Source organism: Amaranthus tricolor, chromosome 6 (genome assembly GCF_026212465.1).
Source record: "Amaranthus tricolor cultivar Red isolate AtriRed21 chromosome 6, ASM2621246v1, whole genome shotgun sequence".
Lineage (NCBI taxonomy): Eukaryota > Viridiplantae > Streptophyta > Magnoliopsida > Caryophyllales > Amaranthaceae > Amaranthus > Amaranthus tricolor.
Window position 1 is genome coordinate 19082397 of NC_080052.1, and position 27746 is coordinate 19110142.

A 27746-nucleotide genomic window follows, 5' to 3' on the forward strand; every position below is an offset into this window, starting at 1 on the left:
ATTACTTCAGCTTTGTATTTACACAATTGCATATTCGAATATATTTCTTGTTTTTTTATGGCAGGCAACATACAACTAACTTAATTCCTATAGGATAAGGCATTGCACAGCGAGATCTTCAAATATCCACCTTGATGAAGCTTTCTTTCAGCAGCTAATTAAAGAAAGGAAAAGAACTATAGATATAAGGGTGGAAAACACCAAGATACACGATATGACACTACAGTGACCACACTTAATTGTGAACTTGCATTGGAAGTGGGAAGTATAGGACCATTGACAAGGGAAAAGAGTTGGACATACTGATTTAAAATTGAAGTATGTTTTTTAATGAAGTTTTTTTTATGGTAGGCAGCATACTACTAACTTAAACTCTTTAAAAAGACCCTTTGTATAATTTTTATTTAATATAAATATTTTTTTGTGAAATATCTATTTAGTAAATAGAACATCATTTTTTAAGCATATAAAAGTAGACAAATGATTTGCAATTGCATGACAGTGAAATTATGAAGTGAGATGCAAATTTATGTCACTTTACCTCAGTTCTCAGACTAATGTCACTTTATCCTTGTTAATTAGTTGTTCAACGAACAACGGCTCACTCTTCGACCTCTTTTAGCTAAATCATAGTCAAGTGAGATCTTATATTTATTTTTTTTTCATAACTATATTTTTATGAATAAATTTACTTTAAAGTTTTTAATAAATTAATATAAATTTATTTTTTATAATAAAGCTTAATTTTTTTGAATAATTGAATGATTTTTTTTGAATTTTTTTAAAAGAGTCAAAAATATTACAAATTTGATCTCATTTTAAAGATGTTGAAAAAATATTACTGTTTGTATAATTATTTTTTAAAAAATTTATTTATAGGTTAAATTAATCATTATTAAATAAAATTAATTTTTTAAGCAAATATGATTATGAAGAAGATAAGTAACAATAATCCTAAAGGAAAATGATATGAATTTGCATGATAGTATAATTGTGAATATAAATTTATTCTACAACTAGTAAATAATCTTGAAAAATAATTTTGCTATATCAAGATATTATTCTCATTTATTTTAGAAATAATATTGGAAATAGTATTGAAAAATAATACTGGTTTACAACTTACTCATGTTTCATTATTTTGCTATATCAAGAAGTTATCTCTTATACCAAGGTAAATACTTCGAAAATAATACTGCTTACCAAATCTTCTTATGCGCATTAAATTGTACTATACTAGAAAATGATTTTCACTGTAAATTCACCTGCCACGTCAATATAAAATTGAGTAGGAAAATTTTCGCTAAGAGTCTGACACGTGTCAGTCCTATTTCTTCATTAGTAGTTTTTATAGATTATAGATTATTTATATGTGCACTAGTTAGTTAAATATACTTTAACATTGGACTCTTGTAGAAACAGGGTGTGCTGGGCCTTATAAAAACAAAATACGTGCTTTGAATAGATCAAGCCTATAACGCTCGTCATTTATCTTATATCTTAAAATTTTCTGAAATTAATTATTTGCTATGAATATGACTTTTTATTTTTTACTGTTTTTGCAAGTAATACATACAATACTATTATTGAAGACATTTCTGCTAAAAGCATTTAAATAAACAGAGGCTAATAAATAATAACATAGTCAAAAAATAAAGTACTAGATATAATGTTTTAAATAAGTAGAAGCACCAATGCAATACAAGCCCACATATATGTTTTGCTGGTAATTTGATATCACCAGTGGATAAAAACAAACTGTAATATACTCCCTCCTAATCAATTTAGATGTCTTATTTGCTTAGGCACGGTTATTAAGGATGGTGTGGGGTCCATTAAAAAGAGTAAGTAGTGAAGGGTAAGTAGTGAAGGGTAGTTGGGTAAGTAAGGTATATAGGGGTATATTCGTAATTACTTGTGTGAACTAAGGATATTTAGGTAAAAAAAGATTGATAAAAATAGAAATGGAACAACTAAAAATATTTTGCCAAATAAGGAAATGGGACAACTAAATTGGTTCGGAGGGAGTACTAAATATAGAATCCTCATCAGCACCATTTGCGTTAAGAATTATTTTTCCAGTAGATTATGATGCACCACCATGCATCAGTTTATTTATCTTCAGTCACCGCAAACCACCAACACATAAAGCAATGTCATACTCATCGCAATTCCGATAATACATAAGAACACAAAATACGAAGCAAGCATTTATTTCAATTCTATAGGAACAAAAACATAATTTATGCTAACCAAAACATGATTACTAAATATGAAGAGCACCATCCTCATCCTCATCCTCATCATCGATTTTCTCAATTGTTTCTTCCTCAATTGGACTTTAAAGAACTACGATTCAACAAAATAATCTTTCCCCCCAAGACTAAATGCAGATTTCGAAGCCACTAAGCTAACCAGAATGGTAAGCAAATCTCGGGCTAATAGTGCTAACTTCGAATACCTTTTTGCACTTTGTTGTCAATGTTCCAACTCATCTAAGTCCATATTAACATGAACTTGATCCTCTTCAAAATGAGTCCAACCGTGATTTTTAAGCTCCAATATTTAAAAATAGCGGAGTATAACTTTCATAACCATCTTGTAAATTATCAAACCCACTATATAAAGGAGGGCTAGCAACTACATGAGAAGTGGAAGCTTGTAACTTATAAGCCTAGATTACAAAGTATCTAATACTTTGATAACTCGTACCATACCTTCTTCTTGCCCAAACACTTTCACTAAACAAAATTCTACAAATTTTAACTTGAATCGAGGATCCAAAATAGTCGCACAACATAACTGCAAGTTGTATTCCTTTCAATACTAGTCAAATTTTTTAACATTGGATCCACAATAAATGACAATAATTGATGAGGGCCACTTTTTTTCCAAAGTAAATGACAATGAATCAACCAAGGCTTCTTTGAAATTAAATATTACATATATCACTAAAGACCAAATAAATTATCACTAAACCAATTTATTGTGAAACTTAAAAGATAAACCAAATATTATTACACTAAAATTATAAATCAATGATTTTTTTAATGTCATTAAATTTTATATCGCTGTTAATTTTGTTATAGTATAACAAAATTATTTTACAAAATTGAATTACCGACTTTTTGTGGAACTAGTGACAAAAATTAATTACACAACAAGATACTTTCTGGGTTTTTCTCCTTCTCACTATTTCTTTCCCTTTTTTCCTTTTTTTCCCCCACATGTTCCAATTTTGTTAATACATTAAATAGAGAAGCAGTGAAGTACCGAAATTGAAGAGAGCAAGTTATGAGATTGAATAAATTAATTGTTAGGGTTTTGATTTGGGAAACTTTTAGGGTATAGAATTGTGGGTGAGTTTTTAGTGTTCAAATGATGGAGGAGAAAGTGATAAAAAAAATGATCGAAGACTGTTAAGGAAATTTTGGAGATTTTAGGCAAATATCAATTTATTTCCTTTTTCTAAGAGATTTACCATATATTTAGGCCTTAATTGTTATCATAATATCTTGATTGTGATCTAGAATATTTTCTTGTAACCTATATTAATCAAACTATGAAGCAATGGAAAGGCAAGACAATTAAACCGAAAATCAATTCTAATATGGTATCAGTCGCTCAGGATTTTACGATTCATATTAAAAAAAAAAAAAAAAAAAAAAAAAAAAAAAAAAAAAACAGAAGAAGAAGAAGAGAAACCCAGAACACGACCTACCATGGCTGGAAATCAGCCACCATCACCACCGCCTCCACCAAAAATTGATTCTTTTTCTCCGTATTATCTTGGCCCTCATGATCGGCCCGGTGATTTCATCACTCCGACTCGACTCCGTGGAGACAATTATGATGAATGGGCTAACGATGTTTAAATGGCTTTACAAGCAAGACGGAAATTTGTCTTCTTGAATGGCCAAATTACTTCACCCACATCTCCTTGTACATAAGATGATTGGGATACTCTTCAAGCAATGCTTATTTCGTGGCTCATGAACACCATCGATCCCGAAATCAAAACCACACTTTCTAGATACAAAGATGCCAAAAGGCTCTGGGATACTCTTAAATCCCGTTTTTCCATTGTTAATGGACCTCGAATTCAGCAGCTTAAATCATCAATTGCTCGTTGTGAGCAAACGAAAATCATGTCAATTGCACAATACTTTAGGAAATTAACATCTTTGTGGGAAGAATTGAATAATTATGAACCCCTAATTACCTGTTCTTGCTGCGTTTCTTGTACGGCAGGCGAGGAGCATGCGAAAAGAAGAGACAATACAAGACTCCATCAATTTTTAATGGGCTTATATCCCGAAAATTTCTCACAAATTCGAGCAAACATATTGTCTCAAGATCCCCTTCCCTCTCTTGATCGTGCGTATCAATTACTTGTTCAAGATGAACGGGTTCGACTCACGCGGTCTCTACCGGAGGACAAGCCTCTTGATGCTGTTGGTTTTGCCGTTCGAGCGCCACCAGGAAGGGCCAAATCTAAGCAGCCGATATGGGCCGCAGGTACAGCCGGTGTAACCTCAGATCCACGAGACAAACAGGACAAATCAATGCTATTTTGCTCACATTGTAGGAAAACGGGTCATGAACGATCCGGATGTTTTGAATTGAATGGTTACCCAGAATGGTGGCCACCGGGATCTTCAAAGCTGCAGCCCAGAAATTCAGGTACTGCTGGTCGTGGTAAACCGCCTCAAAACGCAGGCAAGGGTCGTGGTGGCTCCGCCATGGCTCACGCTCTCAGCACCAGCAGCCATATCACCTCTTCTCTTCCTTCAACTAATGAACAGGTTGGGCATGTTTTCTCACCAGAACAATGGAAGATACTTGCTTCCTTCATTGGTAATAATAAGATATCTGATGATAGATTAACGGGTGAGTTTGGTTGCAATTTATGGATTATTGATACGGGAGCTTCCCGACATGTTACTTGTACCGATTCGTGGTTGTTTGATGTTCATAATGTCACTTGCTCGGTGGGTTTTCCTAATGGAAAATCTGTGGTCGCAACAAAGGAAGGATCCGTCTGTTTATCTGAAAATTTAATTCTTAAACATGTGCTTTTTGTTCCGGAATTATGTTGCAATTTAATTTCGGTCTCGCAAATTATTGATGATTTAAAATGTACTGTACAATTTACTCCTACTAATTGTGTTATACAGGACCAATTGAGGGAGCCGATTGGGACGAGCATTAGGAGGAATGGACTTTTCTACTTTGAGGGAACTAATTAGGCTCAACAAATCTTGGTGAATGCGGTATTCTCTACTTTGGATTTATGGCACAAAAGGATGGGTCACCCCTCTGAAAATGTAGTGAAGCTTCTTCCCACTGTTTCTAGTAGTAAGGGTAGTTTAAATAAAGTTTGTGATGTTTGTTTCCGTGCAAAACACTCTAGGGACAAATTCATTTTGAGTAACAATAAAGCCTCCAGAATATTTGAAAAAGTTCATTGTGATTTATGGGGTCCATATCGACACCCATCTTCCTGTGATGCAAGATATTTTTTGACTATAGTTGATGACTTCTCCAGAGCCATTTGGCTTTATTTGATGATTGATAAAACAGAAGTATTTAGTATGTTTATGTCCTTTGTGGCCATGATAAATAGACAATTTTCTCAAAACATTAAAGTGGTTCAAAGTGACAATGGAACTGAATTTAATTGTTTGCTGGATTACTTTAATGATAATGGGATTTTATTCCAAACTTCTTGTGTTGGGACACCACAACAGAATGGTCAGGTTGAACGAAAACATAAACATATTTTAAATGTTGCACGGGCTTTACGGTTTCAAGCAAACTTACCTATTTATTTTTTGGGGGAGAGTGTTTTAACTGCTGCACATCTCATTAATCGAACACCTAGACCTTTACTCCAAAATAAATCACCCTTTGAAATCCTTTTTGATAAATTACCTTCTTATGATACAATTCGTACTTTTGGGTGTCTCTGTTTTGCCCACAACCAAAAGACAAAGGGGGATAAGTTTGCTAGTCGTAGTCGAAAGTGTGTTTTCATGGGTTATCCATTTGGTCAAAAAGGGTGGAAATTATTTGATCTGGATTCTAAGCAATTTTTTGTCTCTCGAGATGTGAAATTTTTTGAGGATGTCTTCCCTTTTCTTGATCCGGACACTACACATATCATTCCCGAACACATTGTTCCACTCCATAATTATGTGGATTTTGATTTTGCTGAATGCACTTCTGATTGTATACCCTCTTCTAGCCCAACTCTTTCACAGCCCAATTCCACAAATGACCCTCCTCTCACGCCCAACTCACAAATCCAACCTCAACAACATTCAATTCCACAATCAAACCTAAGCCCAACTACCATGCAGCCCACAATTCAGCCCGAAACACAACTCAGCCCAATTCCTCAGCAGCCTCTGCCCATAGATCAGCCCACTGCATCAGATCAGCCCAACCGAAATGAAATTGGGCCTGCTGTCCTAGATCAGCCCACAGATCAGTCCACCTCTTCACAAATAGCTCAGTCCCACGATATGACCTTGGGCCGCGGTCTCAGACACAAGTTTCCTAATGTTCGGCATAAGGATTATGTGACCCATACTATTGTACAGAAAAGTCCATCTCCTTCATCTGTCCCGTCCAATGGGCATCCTTCAGGTACTCCATATCCTATAGCACATTACGTAAATTGTAACAGTTATTCTTTACGTTATCGGAATTTTCTTGCAGCTATAATTTCAGGCAAAGAACCACGATCGTTTAAGGAGGCCATGAAAGATGAAGGATGGAGACGCTCAATTCAGGATGAAATACAGGCTTTAGAGAAGAATGGCACATGGACTATGGAGGATCTCCCTCCGGGTAAGAAGGCTCTTGGTAGTCAATGGGTGTATCGTATCAAATATAAATCCGATGGGAGTATTGAACGTCTTAAATCTCGCCTTGTTGTTTTCGGTAATCATCAAACCGAAGGGATGGACTACAATGAAACTTTTGCTCCAGTTGCTAAAATGGTAACTGTTCGGGCCTTTCTTGCTATTGCTGCTTCTAAAAACTGGGAGTTGCATCAGATGGATGTTCATAATGCCTTCCTTCATGGCGATCTTGATGAAGAAGTATACATGAAGCTTCCACCCGGTTTTACCTCATCATCCCCTACCCAGGTATGTCGTCTACGAAAGTCTTTATATGGGTTAAAACAGGCTCCTCGGTGTTGGTTTGCAAAGTTAGTATCTGCATTGAAAGATTACGGGTTCCTTCAGTCTTACTCGGATTATTCCTTATTCACTTACTCCCGTGGTTCCATTCAAATAAATGTTCTTGTTTATGTTGATGATCTGATTTTATCTGCGAATGATTCTACAGCCCTGCAAACCTTTAAAGCTTAACTGTCAGACTGTTTTCATATGAAGGATCTTGGGAGTCTGAAATATTTTTTGGGTATTGAAGTAGCTCGCAGCGCTACGGGTATCTTTCTTTGTCAAAGAAAGTATACTCTCGATATTTTGTCTGAAACTGGATTGTTAGGCTCTAAGCCTATCGGGACCCCGATTGAACAAAACCATAAACTTGGTTTAGCTACAGGTGATTTTCTGTCTGATCCTGAATCCTATAGACGGCTTGTTGGTAGATTGATCTATTTAGCAGTTACTAGACAAGATCTCGCTTACTCAGTACATATCTTGTCTCAATTTATGCATTAACCTCGCGCTGAACATTGGGAGGCGGCCTTACGTGTGGTACGCTACTTGAAGGGTACTCCAGGCCAAGGAATTTTATTGAGATCGGACAGTGATCTTCACTTGCAGGGCTGGTGTGACTCTGATTGGGCAGCCTATCCTCTTACTCGCCGATCTTTAACAGGCTGGTTGGTTTTTCTTGGTCATTCACCTATTTCATGGAAGACTAAGAAGCAAAATACTGTCTCTCGTAGTTCTGCGGAAGCCGAATATCGATCCATGGCTGCTATAACTTGTGAATTAAAATGGTTGAAAGGTCTATTGCTTAGTTTGGGCGTCCAACACCCCAAAGCCATCAAATTGTTCTGTGACAGTCAGTCTGCTTTACATATTGCTCGAAATCCAGTTTTTCACGAAAGGACGAAACATATTGAAGTCGATTGTCACTTTGTTCGTGATGCAGTATCTATAGGTTTGATCGATCCTTCCTATGTTCCCACACATACACAGCTCGCTGATGTCTTCACAAAAGCGCTTGGCAAGTCACAGTTTGATGTTTTATTATCCAAGTTGGGCATCTTTTCTCCGGATGCTCCACCTTGAGGGAGGGTGTTAAGGAAATTTTGGAGATTTTAGGCAAATATCAATTTGTTTCCTTTTCCTAAGAGATTTACCATATATTTAGGCCTTAATTGTTATCATAATATCTTGATTGTAATCTAGAATATTTTCTTATAACCTATATTAATCAAACTATGAAGCAATGGAAAGGCAAGACAATTAAACCGAAAATCAATTCTAATAAAGAGAAAGTGAAACTAGCAGATGAGTATATTATGCACGAGGATGTCATAGTAAATAACGGTGATTTGTAAAGTTAACAAATCACCCCTATGTGGTAAGATTTGATAGGGGGAGAGTTTTATGATTTTAATTAACGTTTTTTAGTTTTGTTTATTTTATTATTATTATTATTATTATTATTATTATTATTATTATTATTATTATTATTATTATTATTATTATTGTCTTTTTATGGTGATTTTCAAATTAAGGTTATTGATTAGAAAATATTGTATTATGCATAACATTTTTAATTATCTATAGAAGTACAAATGTTTGTCATGAAAGAGGTCTATTAGAGCCCAATCAGCCAATCTATGTTTATTTACTAAAATCCGTTTATAATCCTTTTTGAACCCTTATCTAATCCTTATCTTTCTTTTTACAAAGTTAGTTTTCAGCTCAACCCTTTTAAACCCTTCCTATATAGAACCCTTATTATAGAGGGTCGATCACGGGCCACGATGGTGGTCTAGGCCACTGCACGGGCCTAGTTACGATATATAGAATTATATTACTTCCTTAATTCTCAATTTATGTTTCAATAAGTCAATATTCACAAAAACTAAGAAAAGTTTAAAATTTTACATAGTAAGTATATTATTTTATTAAATAATAAAGTTTCATCCAAAATGTCAGAAGCTTGGGATTATCGACTTGTTTTTTGCGGATGATTGGCTGATGTGCAGTTTGTTACTACTGTTAAAGGGATATTAGATGATTTTTCTTCTGTTTCGGGTCTCGTTGTGAGTATGCCTAAGAGTGATGTGCTTATTGGGAGTGTTTATAAGGATGTTATATCTCCTCTTTCTTCTTGCCGAATCAAATTTGTTGATTGCAAAAGCGTCGTTGATAGAATCCTTCCTAGGATCCTTGATTAGACTAGTCACTTTATTTCCTGTGTTGCGAGGGTCCAATTGGTGAGTAGTGTGCTTTAAGATATGGTTTCTTTTTGGGCTCAAATCTTTTTATTGCTGAAGAAACTGGTTAGGAAGATTAAGAGTATGGTTGTTTGGTATGATAGCGTTGTGTCTCGTTAAAGTCCTATCTCTTGGCCTAAAATATGCTTGCTCAAGAGTTGTGTGGGGCTTAATTTTCTATAGTCTTGTTTGGAATGAGGTGGCGCTTGTAAAATAAATTTGGGCATATAATCAACTATCATCCACTAAAATAATTCTATTTGTCAAGCCTCTTGAGATATGACATTTATTATTTTTCAATATTTTTTAAAATATGCATTAGTATGTATAATGATTAAAACAATTTGAAACAACATTATTATCTAGTTAACAAATTGCACTACCAACGTTATATTTATCAAATGAATTCTCAAACATCTATATACTTTATACATTAAAACAACACTCTTATCTATTTACAACATTGAACTTACAATCATGAGGAATTTATGATTTTTTTAATTATAATGAAAATTCCCATACAACTATTATCTATACTTCAGTTGTTGTTATTAACTTTTTAGAAGTTATTAAGATACCCTTGCTAGGTTTAGACATTTCTAATTCAAACATTGCACATCACTTGAAAAATGGATACATATTGTCAATTTAATTGACTATTTCACCACATCCAATATTTTCTTGTTCAAAAGATTTGGTAGCAATAAGAATTTATTTTTTTGACTTATTATACACAAATGGAAAGTAGAGATAGTGTTCCATGTAAAAGATTGGAATGAGATAGTTTGGCAAAGGATTCAACCTTATACATTTTTAGTCACAATGTCTAATATTGTAGGAATTTTTTTGTCTTATTACACTTCTACATATTTTTAGTCACACAAATACAATATTTTTTTATTCATATAACTTCAACCAAAACCTTGAATTTTACAAATTCTATTCAACTTTTTGAACTGTTAAAGGTTAATTATTTTATTAACTGTATTGTATGAGACCGTCTCATCGTGAGACAGGTTCATATAGTAGCACATTTTTTTCAATTAATTACTTTAAGATCAAAAGTAATCGTTTTAAGATTATGAGTAATAAGTAATAATTCTAATACTATAAAAAGTAATTATATTAAAATTATAAGTGCTCACTTTAACGTTTTAAGTTATTATTTTAAGACAAAAAAATATATTGGACCAGCTCAATAAAAATGGTCTCACCGTGAAACAGTCTCATTTAAGAATTAGTGTTATTTTATTTATAACTAAATTTTTAAACGAAATAAAGTTTTTTGGGCAACTAGTGTATTCAAACAACGTGTATACACTAAATGGTTGTGAAACAAAGCTATTCCTTTTTAGCTGCCTTTAAATATTTTAATTCCTACTACCTCATATTCAATCTTACTTAATCTCATTTATCTTTTTCACATTTGGCGAGATAATATTTTAATCTTTAATATTTTAAATTGTGTATGATTAAAAATTATGAAAATTTTATATTAATAATCTTTGCATTGTGACGAATAAAATAAAATCTTACTTGACTATATTTTAACTTATACATTAAAAATAAAATATAAATTAATAATGATTATTGAATAGTAACTAAAAAGTTAATAGGAAAAATAGGAGGGAGTATTAATTAAAGATGACAGCTAAAATAAAGGCTGAGAAACAAACCAGCACAATCATTATAATAGATCAAACACAAGAAAATAGTGGGAACACTTGTTCACATAGGCCAAATCGAATTTCAGAAGTTCATGGTATACCCAACCTTAGGAAATCATTTTATTGACATATATTTTAGTTTTAGGGCTTATTTAGCTCGAATATAAATATTTAAAGGGTAAAAAAAATCAAATTAATAGAATAAAGGTATTAGAAAAAAAGATAAACAAAAATTAAGTAGGAAAATTTTCCTCATTTTGAGGATCAGAGAAGATAGGTGAATTAGTTTTTGAAGTTTGAGGTTTAGAGGTAATGGAGTAACAACATTTTGAAAGATGAAAAACCACTATCTCGTAAAAGTTCCTGAGTGAACTTTTGTTGGGTCATAGTAATACCATCAAAGAGATAATTAATTTCAAGACCAAGAAAAAATCTTAATTGTCTAAGGATCTTTAATGGTAAAAACCTTATGTAAGTGTGCCTTTAAATCAGCAATTAAAGCAGGATTATACCCGGTTAGAATGATATCATCAACATAAATGACGACAAGAGTTAAAGAATAGACAGTACTCTTGATGTAGAGAGAAGAATCATATTGAGACTGAGAGAACCCTCGCTTTTGTAGTTCGAAGTTAAGTTTAGCAAACCACTGTCGAGACGCTTGTTTGAGGCCATAAAGAGATTTCTTTTACTTGCAAATGGTATTGGGAGATTGAGGGAGACCTGGATGTAAAGTCATGTAAACATCTTCATGTAAATCACCGTGTAGGAAGGCATTATTGATGTCTAATTAGAAGAGAGTCCAATTCTTAGAGGCTACAAGAGCAATTAAACAACGAATGGTTGTCATATTGACAACAGGAAAAAATGTCTCTTGATAATCAATATCATATTACTGGGTGTATCCATTAGCAACCAAGCGGGTTGGTACCGTTCAAGAGAACCATCAGATTTCAATTTGATCTTATACACCCATTTACAGTGTATGGGTTTCTTGCCAACAAGTAATGGAATAATGTCCTAAGTATTATTGTTGTCAAGAGCTTGTAACTCATTTTGCATAGCTTGTACCCATAAAGGATCTTTGATAGCTGCATTGTAGGTTTTGGGTTCCTTGTATAAGGAATGAGAAGTAAGAAAAGAGGAATGTGAGAGAGGGAGTTCACTGTCATTAACAAGGTTACACCAGTGCGTTATAGTGGTATTGCAAATATATATAGTCTTGAAGATGGGAGGAGGATTATGTGTTCTGAGTGATTTTGGAAGGGAGCAGGAGGTCAGAGTATGTAGGATGATAGGTCAACAATTAAAGAAGGGTCTTGATGGGTGTGATTGGCAAAATACAAAGTAGATGGTGTAGATGCATGTGTGGACGGTTGGGAAGAATAAAGTGGAGGGCATAAATTGTCATGCAATAAAGTATTGTCTTGGGAAGGAGTGAAACAACCAATATTTTAGTATAACTAAATTTTAAGTTAAATTGTGATTCAAGTTAAGTTAATACGAGTAACATTACTGTCACGCCCTTGTACTCAAGCAGAAGAACCAGAAGTTTAATATATATAAATCTAACATAAAAATGAATTCCCTATACTACATAAGATACCTTGCATATTATTTATTGTGATGCACTTATTTATGCATATTGCTTATTGCAATGTATATATTTCTATACTTGTATAATTCCTGGCAAGTTTCTACACTCGACTTAATAACTGTAACACCCCTGAATTTTCGACTCCTTAACGAAATCAAAACCGTAAAGAATAGGAGGAAATTCGGGTGTTACATAAAAGAAAAGGAAAAGAATTTGGATAAATGTTAAATATTAACTTTAAAAGGGTGAGTGAAAATTTCGGCAACATCTCTTCTAAAATCGAACATGTGGTAGAGCAATTAGCACACTACAAGCATTAAACTAATCTAAGGCATCATTGCCCTTAAAATCTCACACCATGGCGGAATGATTCGTCGGCGGGTTCTCAAATCAACATGCCAAGCATGGATCGTGATTCCAGTGTCGACGCTTGCGTTAAAATGACTTAACTCCTCAAACCATACAAAGTTATAAACTACGCAGCGAAAATACAAATATACAAGGGAGGACACAAGGCCTCATAAAAAAACATATACAACCAAAGTTTACAAAAGATAACAAGAGCTATAAAATCGAAAGATAACGGTATGACACAGGTTATGCTTCGCCCTCATCACTCTCCCCAAATGCAATGCAAAAGAAGCTCTAATACCTGCTATGCCTGTCTATGATCCTCCTGCTGCTCGACATAAGACCAAAGACTAATGTGTTATAGCAGGACAATCATAGAAGGTCATCAACAATCAAACATAAACACAAACACGTACACGTCAGTAACTAGCATCAAATATAATAAGGCCAACTACTAGATAACAGTATGTTATACAACAACAGAAGATGATTTAATAAGACTCAAGCACAGATAGTAACCGTTTATCGTCCACTTATACTTCTTGATCTCATTACGTCTTTTCCAACCCCAACCATGTGTTCTTGGGTAGAATGCAGGTCTTCATGCTCCTCTTTAAAAAACATAAACTCTTGCAAAACATGCATAGTATCAACTCAACCAAGTCATTAATAGAATACCTAACACATAACCTTATAGAGCATGTCTATCTTAAGGTAAGTGTGATCATTATCTGTAATACCCTTGAGGTAACTTAACTTAGGCACACTTCTCACTAGCATAAAATATTCTATCAACAAGTAGATGCTCTATCAAAGAGTAAACGTTCTATCAATGTGTAAGCTTCCTATCAAAGAATGAACCTTCTATCATTAAATAACTTTCAACCAATGAATAAACTTTCTATCACTAAATAACTTTATATCAGTGGATCTTTTCTCTACTTCCTGGCATAGTGACACGGCCAAGGGCGTTATCGGCCACTTGGCGCCCATGGCAAAGTATGAGCTCATGCCCCCTCCAACTGACCCTCTCGGGTCCTACCTTCGGGGAAAACTAACACACTGAGGTACTAAACCAGTGAAGAGGCCACCATATTGGGGTTTGCAAGGCCCGCATGGTAGCACCTAGGTCAAGGGGTGGTATCGGCCACCCGGCGCCCAATGACCCAAGCATGCTCATACCCCCTTACGGTGGTCCCGTCGAACCTCACCTAGGGGACTACTAAATCAACCGGACATAATCCAGTTGAGTCACGCCAGCTAATCATAATCTAATACTTTATCAGATGGGAATAACTTCCACTTTCGACTATTAATGAGCGCCCTAGGATAGCAGCACGCCAAAACCCACTGAGCCACTCAACAAAATATGAAATTCACCTATAAAGGAGTCATTCTAACTCCAATTAAGGCATAATCTAATTCTTAAATAAATAAGGGGGTGGTCCCCGCCTTCTACTAACACTCTCATTCTCTAAACTATTCTAAGCTCAGGGATTTCATAATCGATGGCCCTTCATATATAAAGTTTTCTCACTAGCACCTCATAATTTTGATACACTACATATTATCACAATAAACAATAATGTCTTAAGGGAAATTGCATATAAGGGTTAGTTACTGCGTGTACGTACCTGTAAGCGTCACTGCATGACCAAAGTTACAAAATTCGCCCAACTAAGGTTCTATTTTTCTCTTATGAACTGGAAACCTATACAAGTTAGAAATAAAACTAGTAAATCCCCTTAACTACTTTGTCATAGCAACTAAATACCAAAGTAACCACTATCACCTATTCAACATGAGTTTTTCGATTACTCTAGCACGTACACAACTCATTTAATACAAATCAAAATCATTAACTCAACACAACATAAGTCTTTTCACCAATTTAAAAAGTAAAAGCATATGTGAATCGTTCCTTTTCATCAACTAATTTTGAGTATATCGGTTCGCGTTATCCAAAAATAACTAATCACGACTAAGTCTTACAATTTTAATATAACACTTATACAACGATATGGCAAATCTTAAAGTTATCGAATTGCGATATCATTTGTTACATTCTCCAAAGCTAGAAAAAATTATAATCAAAACACGACTAGTAACTTTAGCAACCATCGACGATAAGTTGACATTATGCTCTTGGCTTACTAACATTATGCATTATGACTCCCACAACAACCTAATAAGGGTACTAGTAATTCGCAACAATCAAACCACAACAATCAGCAACTATTATTCCTAATTTAACAATCAAAATCACTTCCATAATCAGCTACAATCATCACCATTACTAATTATGACAACAACAGTCAATCGACTAAGTTTCAAAATAACTTTTAAGGTTATTTAATCAATCATCACACCACCCAAAATATAGCATAAAACACACATCATTAGTGATTTCATTTCTAAATCCAAACCCTAGTCACTTCGTGTTCAAAGATAACATATTTAATTAATACCCATACTAAGATTCAAAGAAACTAATACAAAACCAACACATCACCCATAATTTCAAATTACACTTCAAACCCTAAGTCATAAACATATTTAATTCATCAGTCAAATTTTTACCCCACAAAAAAATTCAGTGAAATCAACACAACCAACATCAAACTCAATACACTTAATAAAACTCCAATTAAAAGCTAGAAAATTCATTAGAGAAAATAGAAGATATGGCTTACAATGGGGGAGTAGTAAAGGGTGAGGGTATAGGTGGTGGTTGTGGTGGTGTGGAGCACGAAAATGGTCGAGTAAGGCTACGTGGGCTGCTGTAGTTGGCGTCATAGCAGCTTGCTGCTGTTGTTGGGGCAAAACGCAGCTCTTGTTGCCGCTAGGAGGAAGGGGAAGGCTGGTTGCTGCTCGTGGAGGGAGACGGTGGTGCTTCCAATTGAAGGGGAGGAGCAGCCGGTTTTCGTGTGGTGTGAGTGGTGCCATGAGTGTGCCGTTGAATCTTCACAAGGAGAAGAGGAAGAAAGAGAAGAGAGGGAAGAAGGAGGAGTGACGGCTGGTGGTTTGCACAAGGGTTTCATGCCCTTTTATCATGGTTATTATTATTATTATTATTATTATTATTATTATTATTATTATTATTATATTTATTTATTTATTTTCTAGGTTCACCCTCTTGAAAGGCCTAACTAGGAAAACTCACCTTCGAGTGTTCACACATTTTAATAAATAATTATTTTGATTCGAACGTCTTTATTTAGAAATCGTAATTATATTTTTTAATATAAATATATGTTAATATTTAAATTCGTATATGAAATGAGTTTATTAAAATTACTTTTAAATTAATTTAACATAATTATAAAATCCCCATAAGTTATTAAAATATTAGTTAATGACGTCAGAAAATCTCGGGGTGTTACAATAACTGACCCAATTCCCACCGTGTGTTCTAACTCATGTGTAGTCCTATGTGCTATATGGAGTCCCTTTTTGGTGCTATAAAGGTTTTATTGTTTGGTGTACTACTCAGTCGTGGTTGCTGATACTACTCAGTTCTTGTTGTCACTCTAAATAACTGTCCTTTGAGGGATAGTGCATTTATGAGCATTACAAGTATTAGTTGGATATCAGAGCAGAGCAATGAAGGATGGTCGAAACTTCTCTCTCGAGATGAATTTCATTTTTGATTTTCATTGTAAACAATATTTGTATTTAAGAAATTTATTTGTAGCTTATTTGAAAAGGGACATTTGTGTAAATTTTTATAAAATTATTTAATTCATTGAAGTATTTATTTATAAAACTCTAATTGGTTTGCTTAGACCTTTGGTGTGAGGTTGAAATAACCCGAGTAATTAGTCAAAAGTCTTTCGTTGTGTCAGAAAAAGTATTTTATTAAAGGTGATCAAGACTCGGGCTGTTACAAGGAGAGTCACTTTCTTGAGAGGTAGTGGTACTTTCTTGGGAAGTAGTGTGGTCTTGGAAAAATGATAAGGACGTAGTGGGTACAGTAGTTGAGTAAGGTAAGTGGTAGGGTAATTTAGTAGAAGTAGGGAGATAAATTGTGGGGAAAGAGTTGGTGGGGGGTATTATCAGAATAAAAAGGGAAATTTTTCTCATGAAAGATAATGTCTCTGGAAATAATGACTTTGTGAGTAGTGAGATTGTACACTTTATAAGATTTTTGAACAAATAGGTATCCCAAGAAGACACAAGGATGGGTGCGCGATCGGAATTTTTTTCGGCCTTGTTTGAGTGTAGAAATATAAGAAAGATAACTAAAGGTTCGTAGATGAGTGAGACTTGGACCATGACCATATAATTTCTCATAAGGGGATACAAAATTGAGTGTCGATAGAGGCATGCGATTATAAGATAGCATGCACAAAGAACACAATCACCCCAATAACGGAGTGGAACATTGGACTAAACATATAGGGCACGAGCAACTTCCAACAAATGTTTGGGTTTGCGTTCAACAACGTCATTTTGTTACGGCGTGTCACTACAACTTCTTTGGTGAACAATGCATTTGGATTGGTATAATTGTAAGATAGAACCTTCACAAAGTTACTTAGCATTATCAGAACAGATTGTTTGAACTTTGCTATTAAACTGTGTAGCAACATATTCAAGAAAATGTGTAAGATGAAGAACAGATTCAGATTTATTTTTCATCAAAAAAAAGCCATGTACAATGCGTAAAATCATAAACAATTGTGAGAAAATAAGAACATGAATTGTACGTTGTTTGAGTGTAGGGGATCTACACATCTATATGGAGTAATTGAAAAGGGACAATGGACTTGATATAGCTAGTAGAAAATGGATATCTTGTTTGTCTAGCCTTTGGACAAATTGTACAAATTACATCATGCTTTAATTGTTTTGTATCAAGATGGGGACAAGCTAACTTTAATTTGTGTAAAGAAATATGTCTTAGGCGTAGGTGCCATAGTAAAGAAGAAGCTGTCTTGTTATTGTCATGGGATGCTAGAGTGGCTTGGGAGTGAGAAGAGGCATCGGTAAGTTTTTACTTTGATGTGCAGTAAAGTCCATGGAAAATTTTACTAAGGACCAGAGGTTCTTTCATCAAAAGGCCCTGAACAAAACAATGAGAGCGAGTAAAATGTAAAGTAAGATTATTATCTGAACACAAGCGTTGAACAGAAACAAGGTTAAAATGAAATTGAGGGACATAAAGAACATTAGTGAGGAGAATATTATCAAGTAATTTTATGTCACCAACCATAGTAACACAAAATTTTCGGCCATCAAGTATAGTAATGTAATGGTTAGAGCCTATGAGCTGTTTGATATTGGTAAAAAAAGATAGAGAATGGCACATATGATCCGTAGCGCCGCTGTCTATGATCCAAAAAGTAGAATCATGCTTAGAAATAAGACAAGAAATACCTGCTAGATGAGGAGTATTGGAAAGATTGGAAGAAACAAGTTGACAATCATCAAGAGTAGAGCTCTTGTGCTTGCCAAGAAGAGAAAGTATAGTGTTAAATTGAGTTGTGGAAAACCAGTATGTTCAACATTGGATGCATCATCATCAGAGGTAGTGTGGACAGCAGCAGCCACAAGTTTTCCAGGTCTAGTAGAGGGAGGATAACCATGAACCTTAAAGCATCATTCAAGAGAATGAGCATTGATCTTACAATGCTCACAAAAATGACGAGAGAAACGTTTTGTACTCGAAATAGGTTGACGATCTGAATGTTTAGTACCAGAATGCATGCGATGAGAAGCATTTTTTCGATCATATATGAATTCCATGGAATCAGGTACAGTGGTAGAAATTTGGGTGAGTTCTTTGTGACGTTGCTCTTAGAGAAGAAGGCGATATGCTTGTGAAATAGTTGGTGGTTGCTCCATCATGAGTATATTGATACAGACATGTTGGAAGTTGTCATTAACTTTCATGAGAAAGTGCATCGTACACTGCTATTGCTGTAATTTGAGGTATTGCTTAGTAAGACCACGTACACATCCACTAAGGTGATCAAGTTCATCCCAAAGTCTTCATTTTTGTGAAATAATTAGCAATGTGTTGATCAGTTTGTTGATTCTTATTAGTGAGTTCTTCTTGGAGAGAATAGAGTAGTGCCATTGACACCTATCCAAAACGATCTTCAAGATCACACCAAATTTCTTGAGCAGTACTACAATACATGATACTCTTTGCGGTTAAACGGTCCATAGAGGCAATTAGCCATCTGATCAACATATTGTTGCAACAAATCCAAGCTTTGTGATCAGGAGAAGAAGAAGAAGAAGGTTGTGGTAGAGTATCATTAATGACCATTAAATGTTTCCAATTGGTGTATCCAGTACCATCAAAAAGAATAGATACATGTTTAAAACCAGCATGATCAGAAGGATGCAAATAATATATGCTAGAAGGATTATGTGTAAGATCAAGATCAGTAGGCATTGTTTTGATTTGGAAAAATAGGGTTTCGGAAAAATAAAAAAAAGGTTTAGGAGTGCAGAAAAAATGGCGGAAGCAAACGAAGAAAAAAAAAAACAACAAAACAAGATTTAGAAGAGAGGATCAAGATTAGGCTGATACCATTTTAGAACCTCCATTGTTAGCCATTGGAGTATTATTGAGAATGAACAAACACTACCAAGAAAAGTAGAGTGAAGAAGGTTTAGGGAGAGAAAAGTAAAAACCCTCTTGGAATCGAAAATTTGAAAAAAAAGAGATTATTTATCTACTTAATTCCAAATATAAGATTGGGGAAAACTTATGTCCCAAAATAAGCTTCCGTACATCCAATCCTAGCTTCGGGTAGAGTCGCTATTAGTAACAGCGAAAGTGAAAAAAAAAAATTAAAAGCCCAAAGTCGCTGTTAGTAACAGCGACCTAAAAAACAGCGACCTAAAAAAAAAATTAAAAGCCTAAAAAAAAAAATTTTTTTTTTTTTTTAATTTAAGTCGCTGTTAGTAGTAATAAAAAAAAGAGTATAGGTTTCTTTTTTTTTTCTATCCGAATCTGACACTTAGACTTGTGGCCATGGCCAATTATAGTTGTTGAATCTTTGTAACAATTACATACACCGATACCTCTACCAATCTTCCCTTCCCCTGACTGTACTCTGTTGATTGCTTCTAGCTCTGATAGCCACCATCCTCTCTAGCGCTCATCGCACTGCCTTGCCCTACATTTTCTTTATCCTTCCCGTTTTCTTTTTTTATCCTGTCAACCTGATTGAGGCCTTTTGGGGGGTTTTAAAGTACATTTTTTAGGAGTAGCAATGTCAATTTCCTTCTCTTTAGGTATTAAAGGTCTAAATTAAGGAGCTTCTATGGTTCATAACTCCTACAATCTTTATTGGCTTTGAATTTCCTTATTTTATACTTACAAGTACTCTGCTTATACATCATACTGATCAGTGTTGACAATTATCTCTTAAAGTGTCTTGTCTCTTGCTATCATTGTATTTCAGATCCAAAATACTACTCATAGTCAAGTTAAATCCAAAATTTAATGTTAAGGTTACTACTAACAGCGACTTAAATTAAAAATAAAAATAAAAAAAAAATTTTTTTTTAGTCGCGGTTAGTAACATCGACTTTGGGCCTTTAATTTTTTATTTTTTTTAGGTCGCTGTTACTAACAGCGACTTTGGGCTTTTAATTTTTTTTTGTTTTTTCACTTTCGCTGTTACTAACAGCGACTCTACCCGAAGCTAGGATGGGATATACGGAAGCTTATTTTGGGACATAAGTTTTCCCCAATCTTATATTTGGAATTAAGTAGATAAATAATCTCATTTTTTTCAATCTTTCCTCGGAATCTTGTAATTATTAATGCACAACTATATATATAATACCTATTTATAAGATAGGTGTAAAACTTCTTTATACATTGTAACAAACTTTTATTGAAAAAGAATAAAACTATACAGCTCATAACATAACGAAGCAGATTGTTAATGCCACGCATAAAGAAAGAAACCAGTATATCAACATCAATTCAAACGAGACCTTAACGGTAATTCCTACTTCCTTAAAAAAATTTTCTTTGTGAAATTTCGAGAAATAGTTTTTTCTTATTTGCTTATACACAAAAAGTTACATTTAACACAAGAAATTCAAATTTACCCCCACTTTCCACTTGATTAAGAAATTCATGCACTTTGTGCAAATTTGCACTTTAAAGAAAATTTATATTTCTCAAACATGTTAACCATACAACTACTCAATAAACCAATTCTTAAGAAATAAAACATCCAAGAGAATAAAGAGGCAATCAAACCACCTCTACAACTTGATACATAAACAGAGTTCTTGATTCATGCCAATATTCCCTCTATTATTTTTTAGAATACATCAGTTATATTTTCGATAAAATTTAATGATATGATATATCAAATTGAAAAATAAGATAAAACAATAAATAAATGATAGAAATAAGTTATTAAAATTGGTTGATAACAATTTGTGGATGAGAAATAAAATAAAAATAGTAGGTCTACTGAAATAAAAACTAATGCAAATAAAAAGGATATAATGAATATTATATAAGTTTTATATTGACAAGTTGGCTACTTGTCATTTGTCACTTGTTAGCTATTCTTATGGGCGACAAGAAAATATAATGTATTAAGCTAATGCTATACGTTTTTTTAGTAAAAGCTAATGCTATAACCTAATACAGTACTTATTAAGTACAATTCATAAATAATTAAGTAGAACTATAATTTAATCAATGCAAGTAATATATGTCTATATAATAAGTACTTTATTGACAAGCAATATATTATTGACTAGTTCGCTTCTACTTTTTTTTTTTTTTTTTTTTTTTTTTTTTTATCTAATCCTATGTCTGACATTAAACTAAATTAAATGTCTTAAACACATATTATTCCAAATACTTAAGCGCTACACAAAAACCTGTTCTTAATCATCAATCAATAAAATATAGGAGTAATAACTAATAAGCATTGTATATTGACAAGTTGGCTACTTGTCATTTGTCAGCTAATCCAAAGTGCGGCAATTAGATCTAATTATTATTATGCTCATGTGCCATACCGTACTGAATATGCTTAAGGGGAGTAAAAAATTGTTTTTTCTATTTTTTCTATCATTATTCTTTGTTTGATTTTTTAAAGGAACCAACTTCACTGAACTTTTAAACAGATACTTGAAGGTAAAAAAATAATATATATATATATATATATATATATATATATATATATATATATATATATATATATATATATATATATATATATATATATATGTGTGTGTGTGTGTGTACAAATTACAGAGCAAACAAACTGTATTAATCTTGTTATTAGAATATCCATCGTGGCAATAGTAATTTGATAGCAAATGGAAAAAATTTATATGTTGCGGTTGTTTTGAATTTTATGTAGTGCTTTTTGCCCCAATCATATGTAATATGAAATTCAAACATATAACGTTTTTCATGTTAAATTTTAATAGTACGTGACATTTAACGCATAGAGTATACACCAAACATAAAATTGCCACTATATACTTAAACTTTTTATTGTATAAGTGAAATCATATTATTTATTAAAAAACATAAATTACATTGCAAAAGCTGTATATGGGTTTATAAAGTATTTTTCTTTGAATTTAGGAAGAATTTAGTTTGTTTTTACTCTTTCTTTCCAATATCTCTAGTTTCCTTTTTTATTTGGGAGTTTTTTAATGAGATAAAAAAATTTTAAATTAAATCGTATCCTTCGGCTTCAAACCAAATATGTTTAAATAATTATAATTCAAAATATTTTGTTGATGATATCTCTAGGTCAGACTCGTGGTCAATTTAATTGTACCCTTGTTATGGAAGTTTCATTCTTATAATTTAGTCTTCTTACACGTAGGGTTAGGGATTGCAAAATTAATGGATAGATGTAGTACGTTCTCTTCTATATTCATACCCACCTAAAATTTTTATATTCACCATCCACCCAGTATTTATTGTACGCAGAATTTTTATATCCACACCTACCCACATAAGTATGCATTCAAATTCATTATTACGTACTAATATGGCCAACTGGGTATATATTCACCTTAAATTCACTCTAAATTTGAGTTATATACTTTATAAATCTTTAGAAATTTAATCGTATCTCTAATTTTTTGTTTAAATCATTAATGTAAATAAATAAAATTTATATTCTAATTTTTTTAAGGATAGTTTTTAATAAAAATATTACAAAATTGATTCAAATTTGACGAAAAAAAAAATTAATGGTATATGGTGAATTAATAATTTATCATAAACGGCACACTAACAGCAGTTGTCATTAATGGTATTCTGTGCTAACGGACGAAAACTCAATAGTATATGGTGAATTAAAATATTTTGTGTGATATATGGTGAATTTCGAAGAAACTCAATAGTATATCATGATTTATCCATTTAAGTTACTTAATTGACAAATTGGCTACTTGTCGTTGTCACTGGTCAGTCAATACTATATTCCTAAAAATAAAACAGCTGGCTACTCAGTACTTCCTATAAATCTAGCCATGGATTTGCAATCTTATTTTCATCCACCAAACTACACACATAAACAACACAATTACGTACACAATAACAGCAGAAACAAATGTGTCACAACCATCTATTTCTAGTATTGGCATTGGCATGTCTGTCAGTGTCACAAATCTCAGTAGCTGCCTCACCCATTGCTTTACCAGGGTGCAAGGAAACTTGCGGAAACATTAGCATTCCTTATCCTTTCGGCATTGGTCCTATATGCTCACAAAACCCTTGGTTTGAAGTCGAATGTCTCGAAAATTCATTCAAGTTAAAAAAACTTGGAATTTTCGGGTCCAAAATAACTTTGGACCCGGTCAATGGGGAACGCACTTTGGTATCAATCGTTCCATGTAGTCGCATTTGTGGGGGAGACGGAAACCCACAAACTCAAGTGTTTTCAAATTCCGATAATTTAAAAGGAAGTCCATTTTTATTCTCTAGAAAACGTAATGTTTTATTAGTAAACTCATGTGGAAGTGACGTAATTATACGTGACAAAAACAACAAACCGCTGGGCGGATGCGCAGCAGTTTGTAACACTAACACGTCTACTATAGGTGTAGATTGTTATGGCATTAATTGTTGCCAAACAACAATCTCATCTTCGATTGATTTTTACTCTTTAGAAGTTAGTAGTATTGGTAGTAAACGTACTATTGGTGATGAATGTACGAGAGCAGTTTTAGTGGATGCTAGTTTTATACGTAACAAGAAAAAAAATCTAATGCATTTTCAAGGTTTGTGTGATCCAGCTTATGTTGTGTTGGAATGGAGTGTCAAAGATTTGCCAGTTAAGACAGCTAGTTATGCGGACGCTTCTTGTGTTAGTAAAAGTCCAAGTGCTGATGATGCGGGAGGTTATGTTTGTCGTTGCAAAAATAAATCTTTAGGCAATCCTTATCTTCCTTATGGTTGTCGAGGTATGGATACAGATTGTTGATTACAATTTTTTTACTTAAATACTAAACCTAGCTACTTAATTTTAAACAAGTTTTTAACATTTTAATATTTTTATATTATTTTTAGATACCGTATATTTTCTACTAATTTTATTAAAATATTTTTAATAGGTTTGGTGGTACTAATATATATTTTTTCTATTTAAATTATTTTAATGTTTTTTTGATGCTTATGTTTTCTGCTTTTTCTCCATCAATTTTAATTTACTTTTATCCTATTCACTTTAAATGTCCTATTTAATTTTGACATATTTGTTGATGCATGTTTTCAATGTTATATATTTCTAATTGCGTTTGAGTAAAAAATTATCAAAAGTTGATATTAATAATGTTTACAATAAGACGAATCAAACAAGATTCACTTGACTATGTTTTAACTTATCCTTAAATTTATAACAGAGCACCTAATAAAAGTGATTGATGAATAGTGTTAAAAAAGCAAAATGACACATGTAAAGTGAATAAGAGGGAGTAGACCTGGGAAAACGGTTGGTCGGTCGGGTTTTGGGTCGGATCAATTTCGGTCGGGTCATTTTCGAGTCGGGTCAGTTTCGGATCAGGTCAGTTTCAGGTCGGATCACTCTGGGTTTCGGGTAGGTTCGAATTGATCCAACGGGTTACCATAAAACATTAGAATATCCAATCGACTAATTCAACATAAAAAAAATCATTAAAATGTCTAAAAAAAATCATTAGAGAAATTACATGTACGATTTTCAAAAAATAGTTGGTATGTCAGGTTCATTTAAGTGCAAGAAAAATAGGGGAATTAATACTTATTTTGAAAGACTTGTAAGATACGCGCTTTATAAAAGTTATTTTGTTTATTATAATTGTAACGTTAGATAAAAATGACGTTAAAATTATCTTCACAATTTTCATGTTGGAAAGATATACAACTAACTAAGTACTTATTTCGTCTTATAAGATACGCGTTTTATAATTTAGGGTAGCGACATTCGTTTTTTGAAAAGCTCATTCAAACGTGCGAAACGTTCGTATAAATTATATTGATTTGCTTACTGAAATGTAGAAGAATTAAAAACTCATTTGACTGATTTAACAAGATATATGTATTCAATTAAGATGATTATAACGTCCTGTTTTTAAAGAAAAATAATTACGATGGCTAAAAAGACGTTAAATACGTGTTTTTTGAGATCTATTGATGAGTTTTAGGGTTCAAGTGATATACTCAATATGTTGAGATACTTTGAAAACTAAAATGTTATTTGAAATGAATTCTAACATTGAAATTACTCTAAAAATTGATATTAAATCGGTAAAAACGGGTCGGTTTCCGGTCGGGTAATTATCGGGTCGGTCATGTTTCGGATTAAGTCGTTTTCGGGTCGGTCGGGTTCGGGTTTTGTCGGGTCGGGTCCCGGGTTCATTTTCGGGTCGGATCAAATTTTCCCAGGTCTAGGAGGGAGTATTATTCAATATAATAATATATTTACTATTTATTACATGATTTCATTTTTCTTAACATACATAAATATTTATAGAGTTATTGGTGACTTGAGTGCACCATTCAAGACTATGCATTAGTATGAGTGCATAGAAGTGGAATCTTTTGGGTGTTTAAGCTAGTCACATAATGTATAGCTAAGTTGGTGGATTAATTTGTGTGTTAATAATGGTATTTAAGTTGGTGATCAATGTATGAAGTAAATGGTGTGTTGATGGAGGCACTTAAACATGCATATTATGATGGTAATTAAAGGTGATGAATGATAGTTAATGAGAAGACTAAAGGGTGAAGGTTCTTGTACGAGACATCCAAATAATGAAGCATTGCCTTGATTGAGCATTGGATTAAGTTTTTGACTCTTAGTGTTCTTTGGAGCTATTTATTATGGAGTTAATCCCTTGTATTAAGTATGCAATACTCATTAATGTAATCACCTTTACAAATAGAGATCTCATATGCTCATCAAACACATCCACAAAATTAGCCCGAGCCTAAACACATAGTCTAAACTCTTCTCTATTGTAATTCTCCTTTGTGATAATATAAGTGAGAATCTATACACCGAAGGACGTAGCCTTAATTGGGTGAACCTCGTTAAATTAGTGTGTCGTTTTTATTGCATTATTTTCTCCTACAAACATCGTTTTCATTGAAAGTGTAATTTGTTCATCACAAGACTTCATACACTCGATCTTGGTGATATTGGAGTTTAAAACACATCATTTGAACTCTAATATAACATCGTTTTCAATATTATTTGTGGGAACAAATTTAAGGAACGAAAAGAGTTTTTTTTTTATTAGGTTGAACTTAATTTTACTGAAAAATTTGTACAAATGTTATTCGTTAATTAATTAGAATTTTTTGTACTTAACTTATTATTATACTTTAGACTTATATATTAGACTTTCAAAACCCGAAATTTAGTATCTTTGAGAAACGTAGTTGGTTTTATCTTGCTGTATCCATTATATACAGGCTATAGCATTAGAGTTTGTAGTAGTTTAATTTTTTTCCAGTTTGTTGTTTTCTCTTTCTCATGTATTGTCCTATATATAAAAGGACCCTTCATCTTCTTGAATCACAATTAAAAATCTTCAAAATTTTTTAGCACGACAATCAATTACTGCATTAATTCATTCATCAATTTATTTATCTATTTATTTATTTATTTATTTCTGAAGGTCTTAATTAACATGGGAAATCATACTTATTGGCAGATGGTCCAAAAGCACGTTTGTCTGAGAGTTCATCCACACACAAGGACGTGCAAATCCATTGAGAAACGCAAAGTGGCACACGCATGTAATGGTAGCACGTGAAGGGTCGCACGTGTCTGTACTGATAGTTCGACATCCATAGATATACAGAAGGATGTTCAAACATATCCTTTTTTCAATTTTAGCTTAAAGAATAATTAGCTTGGACTATGTTTCTTAAGCCTGTTTATTAGTTTATGAGTTTAAGCATGTGTAATTTTATTCACATGTAGTGTGTGTTCCTTGCTACATGCATTATGTTATGATGTATTTTGTGTTATTGAGTTAAACAGCCATTATGTGTGAGCACTCTTGAGTGTTCCATCGTTGCTACATCAAACAAAACCTTTTAAAATTGTTTATATCAACTATTCCTCTTAATAAATCAAACCTTTGTGGGATGTGTTCTGTATTCTACATCATTAAAATAAAAGACATTCCCTTATTTCTTAAGCTATTAAAATAAATAAAAAAACTAAAAGAGAAAAATAATGAT

General features: G+C 33.1%; 2 protein-coding genes across 4 annotated transcripts in view; one reads left to right on the forward strand and one right to left on the reverse strand.

Moving 5' to 3' along the window:
- Window positions 1-27746, reverse strand: part of LOC130814806 (oxysterol-binding protein-related protein 4B-like) — a 988965-nt gene that overhangs the window by 82865 nt on the left and 878354 nt on the right. The window lies entirely within an intron of this gene.
- LOC130814817 (wall-associated receptor kinase-like 8) lies at window positions 23467-27651 on the forward strand. 2 transcript variants are annotated; one of them, XM_057681038.1, is made up of 2 exons: window positions 23467-24478; window positions 27176-27651. In XM_057681038.1, the coding sequence occupies exons 1-2, from the start codon at window positions 23626-23628 to the stop codon at window positions 27184-27186; spliced, it is 864 nt and encodes a 287-aa protein (XP_057537021.1). In that variant the 5' UTR covers window positions 23467-23625; the 3' UTR covers window positions 27187-27651. The 2 variants fall into 2 exon arrangements, with proteins under 2 accessions (XP_057537021.1, XP_057537020.1); XM_057681037.1 differs by having other exon boundaries at window positions 27212-27651.